The sequence below is a fragment of the Stegastes partitus genome, unplaced genomic scaffold (assembly GCF_000690725.1).
Source record: "Stegastes partitus isolate 25-593 unplaced genomic scaffold, Stegastes_partitus-1.0.2 Scaffold1424, whole genome shotgun sequence".
NCBI classification, from domain to species: domain Eukaryota; kingdom Metazoa; phylum Chordata; class Actinopteri; family Pomacentridae; genus Stegastes; species Stegastes partitus.
In genome coordinates this window covers 9,797-18,825 of record NW_007579155.1, presented here as the reverse complement: position 1 = coordinate 18,825, position 9,029 = coordinate 9,797, and the positions used below count along the sequence as shown (strand labels likewise).

The 9,029-nt window shown below is 35.3% G+C and overlaps 1 protein-coding gene across 1 annotated transcript in view; it reads left to right on the top strand.

The window, feature by feature from the left end:
* The first annotated feature begins 8,519 nt into the window (after positions 1-8,519).
* The window catches only part of LOC103370432 (synphilin-1-like), a 10,268-nt gene continuing 9,758 nt past the window's right edge, over positions 8,520-9,029 (top strand). The window contains exons 1-2 of the mRNA XM_008299487.1: positions 8,520-8,753; positions 8,935-9,007. Of these exons, the coding sequence (XP_008297709.1) occupies positions 8,697-8,753; positions 8,935-9,007 (130 nt within the window). The 5' untranslated portion in view covers positions 8,520-8,696. The remainder of the gene's footprint in view (positions 8,754-8,934; positions 9,008-9,029) is intronic.

Here is a 9,029-nt window from a genome sequence, read left to right as displayed (position 1 = left end):
GTCTACTGTACCTCCCAGCAGCCTGTTATTATCATACAGTGTCTGGTTATTATGGAAACGCTCAGGGAACGTTTATAAAACCTTCTGTGGTTTTTCTCCCTGCCTCTCAGACTGAGAGTTATGTAAGAGGAGGGATGATGTCAAAAGTCTGATTTTAGACCCTGAAACCCAACACGCTGTCATTAAGGAACCGAATCCGACCGGATCCAGCAGAACAAGAACATTTAGTTTAACGTCAGACGGTCCAGGTGGAAAGTTCTGCTGCTTCCACTGCTGACATCACTGTAATTATCACCAGATGCTCTGCAGAGAGTGACTCTTAATGTTTGCAATGGAAAGCATTTCAGTTAAAACGCGTGATATTTAATTCAGGATCATTTTCATCGTCCCTAAAAACACACAAAGAAGCGCTGAAGTCACCAGAACCAGCGGGTCAAAGTGGAGAAAGTGGTTCTAACTGATCACAACACCAGCATTTCTGGTGAGAACTCCCTCCGTGACTCGGTTTAATGGGGTTATAATGAGGAAAAAGCTCCTGGTTTTACTGCAGGTTTTATTCTAAAGATAACGGAGCTCCACTTCCGCCTCTGCGCAGATCGTCTATTGAGGCGATGAGTCCGCGGCGCGAAGAAACGAGTCTGAGCGAGCAGCAGCTGGAGTGAAGGCTGGTCGGTATGAAGCAGCTTCACCATTCATTAGCACGGTCTGGACCGGAAGAAACTACAAAAAAAAAAAAGAAAAAAAGACGTAAACTTAAAACTGAAAGTGCTTTTTGTGCATGTTTGAAAAAAAAAATAAAAAATCAATCGATAAATAAAAGTTAATTGCAGAGAATAAATGCATTTAATCATGTTGCTGCATATTTTACACAACTCACACCAACAATAAAAACATATTTTTACATCATACAATAAACCTTTAGTCGACTTCAGGGAGAAAAACTGAAGTAATGTCATTTTAAATCATATTTTTAATGCATAATTAATCAGGTTAAACAGCAGCAATTGAAATTATCTGATAAAAAATTCTGTGTTTATCAAGTTAATGTTACAAATTCACATTTAATTTGATTAATTGATGCTTTAATTACTATTATTTGCTCCAACGACGACAAATTGTTCAATTCAAATGATTTTTTTTGGTGCAGTAATTCAAGTCAAATGTTTATATTCTGTGATTCACATTCAAGTTTTTAAGACAAATATTTAAAAATTTATTTGATTTAAATTAAAATCTCTAATTCTTTTATTCCAGTTAAATTGAAATCAAGTGGTTCAGTTATAAATGTATTATATATTATTTATTACACTTATACAAGTTAATTAAATTCAATATTTCAATACAAATCACAATGATGTTAATATTAAAAATATTACTGATTCAGATTTGAATGTTTCAGAAACATTATTTGGCTTCAGCGCCACAAATTAAACTCTGTGACGTGTTTTTATATAAACTATATATACTTATATAACTGATTTAAATTTATTTACCTCTCATAACTGTTCATATGAAAGAATACGAACTGAAATTATGTCTATCACATATTTAATATAAATTATTCAGTTTAAACGATATAAACCCAAACTATGTGATTTCAATTATTTTAAATGTAATTTTCAAGTAAAACAATAAAATTATTTTAGCCTTAATATCAAATTGAATCCCACAAATTCAGAACAACACAAATTCAAATTACGACTGAAAACCTGTTTTTGATTAAACTGAAGTGATTTAAATCCAGTTTCTACATTTGTTGTTTATTTATGTGTATTTATATAACATGATGTTTATTTATCTGTTTATCGCTGGTAAACATTTGTTTATGTTGTTTTTATCTTTTATTTATTTAGCTCATTTCGTGACTTCTCATGTGGAAACGTGAGCTGCTTTGAATCCTGGAGCCCGGTTCGTCCTGTGGTCCGGTTCGACCTGTAGTCGGGTTCGACCTGTAGTCGGGTTCGTCCTGCGGTCCGGTTCGACCTGTAGCCCGGTTCGACCCGTGGTCCGGTTCGTCCCGTGGCTCTCGGTCCCCGGTTTCCCGCCGGAGTGAGGCCTCCTCCCTCCGCCCCTCTCTGCTCCATATGTCAAAGTCTTTGTGCTGCTCAAGACATCGAGGCGACAGCAGCAGGAAAAAAACAGCTGGATCCTCCGAACCGACCCGCTAGCGGCTCCGCTAGCCCAACCAGCCCAGAACCGCACGACTCTCCCCCTCCGCGGCAGGCCGGACTTCCACGTAGGTACCGTAGCGCCAGAACCGTCCGGGACCAAGGCGACTCCCGGTTCCGGAGCCGCTTATTCCCACCTGAGCTGCTTTTTTCCCAACCGCTAACCCGTTAGCCGCTAGCCGCTAGTCCGTTAGCCTGCTAGCTGCCCCGTTAGCCGCAGATTAGCCCGCTAGCTTTAGCTAATTAGCCTCCCGCTGCTCGGGAGCGGATTAGCTGTCAGAGAGCAGCCGAGGCCGAAACTCTCTCCTCAGACTCGGTTTTCTGCTGGAAAACTGAAAACTAGGAGCTTTTCCAGCGCCTGTAAGTCTGTCTGCTGCTAGTTCTCTTCCTCTAACTGCACTAATTTGGCTAATTATAGAGAAACGAGGTGAAAAGTCGCGTAAATGATGCTTTAAAATGGATTTAATTCACTTTTCAAAGCCTGCATCCCTGAAAAACGCACTTTTCTACCCATTAAAACACAATTTATTACCTCCTGTAGGTCTGTTTGTATCTAGATAAGAATTATCAGCAAGTATACACAGAAAAATAAGCACAAAACTCATAAATAATGCGTTTAAATAGTCTTTTAAATGGGTTTTACCTGCTTTCCTCCCTAAAAATGTACGTTTCTACTCATTTTTGTTCTGAAAATGAGCTGCTGTAGGTCTGTCTGAAACTATGAGATGAGATTAGAAGTAAATAATGTTTTTATTCACACTAAAATCTATAATTAGTGCTCGTATAAATCCTGTTTTTTTAATTAAATTGAATTTTTGCACTGGATTTCCTAATTATTTGCCCTATATTTGCTGCTGGAACAATGCACATGTCCCCACGGTGGGATTATTGAAGGTTTATCTGATTTTATATATAAATTAAGCTAAAATTAGATAAATAAATAAACTCGTTTAGCCACAAAATTAGTGTTTTAATAGCAAAACGTGAGGAAATCGAGCTGATGAAGGAAAATAAAATAAGATTTGAGAAAATATTCAGATTAATATTGTGATTTATATATTTTTATTGCAAAAACTGTGTTAAAATGTGAAATATTTGCAGGTTTCAGCGTCTGAAAAAGAGCGATTTGCTGGTTTTCTTTGTTGTGTGTCATTTAAAGATAAATATCAGAAGGATTGTTTTAAAAAAAAAAAACAAGTTATTTAAAGACATCAGATCATTTTTTCGGCACTTTTGTTAAGTTTTACAGAACAAACAGCTAAATATTTGTTCAAACTAATAATTAAACATGTAGGAGGAACACTTAAAACTTGACTAATTAGTAGAAAACAGTCATACGGTAGCTAATAAAGCTGTTAAATATGTGTTTTAAATGCGAAAATTACATTTTAGGGCAACGTTTATGTGATTTTCTAGAAATCAGACGAGACATCAGGCAGGAAACCGTCTGACAGTCGCTGAAAAAGCTGCAAAATGTCTGATTTTATCACAACTATCAGCAGAAAATGACATTTCTGAGAGAAACACACTGAAAATCTGATTAAAGTAAAATAAATGAACTTCTAATCTCGTGCCTCATTTTCATCATAAACCAACATCAGGATGTTGCTGTCATCACCTGATCCTGCATCTTCTCTTCATTTAGATCTGTTAGTTTCACTGATTGTCTGATTCGTTAGTAGTTTGAAGGATTAATTAGATCCATGTTTGTTCTGTAAAATGTCCAATAAGTGACTAAAAACACGAGTTCAGACGTCTTCAGATTCTCGTTTAGTTCGAACAAAAGCCTCAGAACTGCTCAGATGTTGAGTTTAAAGTGATTTATGACAGAAAACCAGTAAATCTGCTCTGATTTAGTACGAAAATATGATTTTTATTGTCAAAATAGAGACGTTACAGGACAGAACATACATCCAGGTTATTTATGTTATATATAAACTGTAAAAAAAACAAAAAAGTTCCATTAAAAAACAGTGAATCTGGAATAAAGGAGTCCAGAAATAAATATGTAGGAAAAAAACAGTAAAAATGATTAAAATGACGACAAATATCTGTAAAAAAAAAAAAAAGAAAGAGAAAAAAAAAGATATTTCAGCCGATTTAAATACAACAGAATTGTATAATTTTATACTCAAACACTGTAAAAGAACAAACAATCATTTATAAAAAATACAGATTTTTAATGTGGACATAGTTTTGATGTTTTTGAAAAAAAATGTTTTTAGTGATTTTACAACTTTTATCTGTACAAAAAAAAAATCAAATTCAACTCTTAATTTGCACAATTTTTCTTTCAAACAATGATTTTTATCTTTAAAAATATGAATTTATTTTTAGCTGATTTAAACACTAAAACAAAAAAATCTGTTACCATTAAAGATAATAAAAAATTATTTGTATAATTGTAGATTTTATTTTATTTTTTTTGCAGTCAACATGTAAATTATTTCTTCTGTCTTTGCTTTTTTTATTTAGTTATTTATTTTTTTATTCTTCTAGTGATCTCGTGTATGGAGCGGTGAGAGCGCCAAATGAATAAATCAATAAAATAATAACAACAAAAAGTGGAAATAAAAAGAGGAATAAATAAAATAAAGCATAATGTGAATATGAAGCGACATTAATCAAAGATGAATCCATAAAAGGAAACGCTCACAAAAGTAGAAATATAAAGACAAATAAATAAAATAATAAAAATAATAATAATTTATTTTGTATTATTTTTAAGTTTTTTAATGTTTAAATTTTATTTATTTATTTATTTATTTATTTATTTATTTATTAATACTTTTTAAATGTGTTTTTTCATTTTTATTTATTTTCATGTTTTTATGTATTTTTACCAAACTACTACTGTCCATATTTTCTTTTGCCGTTAAAGCGACGTCGTCGTCGTTACCGACGTGTTTAACGACAGTTAATTATGTCAAACCAGATGTTTTTGTAGTTTTCATTCCAAACCTTCCTGCTGCTGCTGAACCAGGTTCTAAACTCCACTTTCAGCTGTCCTGAGGCCGGTTCCGGTCCAGGTTCTGTCTGGTTTAGCGTCCCGTCTGTAAACTAGCAGCGGTTCTGACCCGACAGAACTTCCTCCTCTGACCCGCTGCTCACGCTTCTATTTATGACAAACAGCTCGCTGCTGGAAACATGTTCTGCTTCATGGAACCGGACCGGCAGCTTCACTTCAGGTCTGGACTCTGCTCCAGAACAGCGCCTCGGTTCTGATTGTTTTTATGTGCTGGACGGATCCGAGCCATCAGCTGTTCACATAAACAACCACTGAGCTGCTGCTGCCGCTCACAGCTGCAATCTGAGGTTTTGGTTCTGACCCGTTTAGTTTGGTGGCTTCTCCCACACAGTCTGAGAGCAGCTCTGCTCGTTTGAAAGGTTTATGCCACCTAAAATACTGCTTAGAGTCCAAATACGTAAAGTTTTAAGAGTTTATTACAGCTAAAGTACTAGTCTTTGTTCAAAATACGGATCATTTTAAGGGTTTATTCCACATAAAGTACTACTTTTAGAGATTTATTCCAAGTAAATAATAGTTTTTGTCCAAATACCTCTTGGTTTAAAGATTTATTCCTGCTCAAAATAGTATTTTAGTGAAAATATGTGGAGTTTTAAAGGTTTAGTCGAAGTCAAATACTACATTTGGCCAAAAGAATTGTAGTTTTAAAGGTTTATTCCACATAAAATCCTACTTTTAGTCCGAATATGTAAAGTTTTAAGGGTTTATTCCATGTAAAACACCACTTATAGTCTAAATAGTTATAGTTTTAAAGGTCTGTTCCACCTCCAGTGCTCCTGTCTGAGTGCCTCTTAGTGACAGTTTGAGCTCCAGAACCTCCTCTGAAGACGTTCCTGAAGCTCACTGAGCAGCTGGAGACACAGACAGAGTCCTTGAAGGCCTTGAAGGACGTTCTCACCACCAGCTGCAGGACTTTGAGGCGTTTTCATCGCCTCTGAACGCCGCTGATCTCCACACAAATCCAGACTTTCCTGTCGGCTGCTGAGCGTGAAGCCGGTTCTGAGGGATTTGGTCCAGAACCAGAGCGAGCGGAGCACATCTGGATGTGATTGTAGGTGAACCACCTGATGACGCAGCGCTGCACTCCGTGTTTGGAGGCTGCTGTGATCCTCTCTGAGCCGCCGCCGCTCTGATTTCTAATCCAGGAATGTTCCTGAACGCTCGCTGTGCTGCCGATTAACCCTCCGAGGCCCAGAACCTGCCCACGGGCCTGAAGGGGAGGTCTAGGTTCTAGAAGAACCACCAACATTTATCCGTTTATTAGTCAGAAACTGGAGAAACAGAAAGAAACGATGATCAGGATTTAGACTGTCAGGCAGCAAGTTATGTGAGATGTGGTTAAAATCAGGATGTTTAACCCAAAAACATCTGACTGCTTTTATTTTTTACTTTTTTTCTGCAAATTTCCCCTGTTGTTAAATTACAGATTAAAAAAACCCCCCCTGAAAATAACATAAAAATAATAATAATAATGAATAATGTCAATATTAAAAATCTGTTTTTTTATGTTTAATTATTATTTTGCTTTAAATAATTTAAATCAGATGATTGTGTTTATTTACAGATATTTAAAATAAAAACTGTGAATATTAATGATTGAAATCTAGTAAATATTATTTTATTTTTGTTATTTCACCGATTTTCCCCGTTTGGTGAAATTGCAGCAAATATTTAGTAAAATTCATTTACAAAAAAAACTGTAAATAACGTCCACGTTTAAAATGTGTAATTTTAATGTATATTTTTTGATATTATTTTATATCTTGTTTTGTTTTGGTTTTTTTTAATATAAGGTTTTTAACCATTACAGAATTCTACCTAATTTAATTTAATTTTATTTTATTTTATTTTATTTTATCTTCATCTATTGTATTTTATTTTCAAACTGAATTATGCATTTTTAATGTGCGATATTTTATTCTCTTATAAATTTGATCATTATTTAACAATTTTTTTTTTGCTGTTATTTTATATTTTGTGTTTTTTGTTATTTATTTTTTGAAATCTAAGGTTTTTAACCATCACAGAATTCTACCATATTTTATTTTATTTTATTTTATTTTATTTTATTTTATTTTATTTTATTTATGTTTTCTCTTCCTATGGAGTCCAGAAGCTTAAACTGTAATTCATTAGAAAGAAACCAAACTCAGCAGAAATACAGACGTTGTTTCCAGCAGACGGTTTCAGTCTTTAGTCAGTTTCTTCTTTTTCCTCAATCAAACACAATATGAGCAGATTAGATGCTTCAGAACCGCTTAGTTTGGGTCAGAAGGTTCTGATGGAGGCGATATTATCCGTCGCTGTGTTTCTAGTTCAGGTAGAACCCGGCCGGTCCGACTGCAGCTCCAGCCGGAGCTCAGAGCAGCAACAGGAAGCGTTTGCTGCTCGGCGTCGTGACGGAGTTTGTTTTGATACCAGCGCCGGTTCTGGAGGTTGAAGCAGGACAGACGGGCCTCGGGTTCCTGTTGTTTCTGTATCCTGCAGAACTTCACAGGTTCTGTTGGACTCTTAGCCAGAAAAAGTACCGAAACCATGAACTGAGCAGAAAGTTTTTATTGTTTTATTCTGAAAATGGAGGATTTTTAACAGTTTATAATAAATAAAATAAAATAAAACTAATTACTGTTAATTTACAGATTTTCTCTCTTTTGTGAAATTAAAAATTGTGTCTGATTAAAAAAAACTTTTAAAAAAACAGGCCAAACTGTGAATAAAGTCCACATCAAACATGTTGAAAAACAATTATTCTTTCTTTTACAAGAATATTTTAAATATTAATTTACATTTTAACCATAAAAAAAAACAAACAGGACAAAAAGAGTAAATTATGTTATTTCTACAAAAAAAAACTTAGTTTCTTTACGTTTGTCTGTGAAATTAAACCACTTTTTGTTTAAATCAGTTAAATTCTGATTATTTTATTTGATGTTATGTGATAAAAAAAAAAAAAAGCTCATTTTAGAAAATAAAAATCTTTTATTTGACAGATTTTCTCTCTTTTGTGAAATTACAAATAATATCCTGTAAAGTCATGGAGAAAAAGACAATTGTTAAAAATGGAGTTAAAAAAAAAAAAATAAATAAAACTGTACTGTAAAACTGTAGCTATTGTCCACATAAAATAATAATAATAATAAATGTTAATGCTAATGAGCTGCTGAGAGGGAGAGTCGGCCTGAACGTAGACGTGAGCTGCTGCTGCTGCTTCCAGTTTCCTGATGAGCAGCAGAACCACTGAGAAGCCGGTTTAGGCTCCTTTAATCCCTGAACAGGTGTTGGTCTGGTTCTGATTCACTTTAAGTGTTTCTGCTGACAAACCGAGTCAGAACACAAACAGACGGAGAAACAAAACTCCGGCCGAGCTCTGAACCAGACGCTGGTTTCAGGAGTCAGACGTGGATCCGGTCAGATGTTGCTGCACGTTGTCAACCTGTTTCTGTTTCTGTTTGTGTGTTTGTGTGTGTAGCTGGTTGTGCGTCTGATGATGAGGTGTGAACATGGAGGCTCCTGAGTACCTGGACCTGGACGAGATCGACTTCTCCGACGACTCGGTGGTCAGTAGCACATGTTTTACTGTCAGGACGTTAGTGAGAAGTTTTCATGACCTGCTGTCAGTAAAGACTCATTTATGGAGGCTGGACTGTGAAGATAAACTGGTTCTACTGGATGTAAATCACAGACGCTCCACCGTTATTCTAAATGTTTGTTTTGTTCTGTCTGTTCTTCCTCCTGAAGTATTCGGTCACGTCTCTGAAGAGCATCCCGGAGTTATCGAGGAGGAGCGATGGACCAGCGGAGGAACGGCCGGGTAACCACGACAACAACAACAA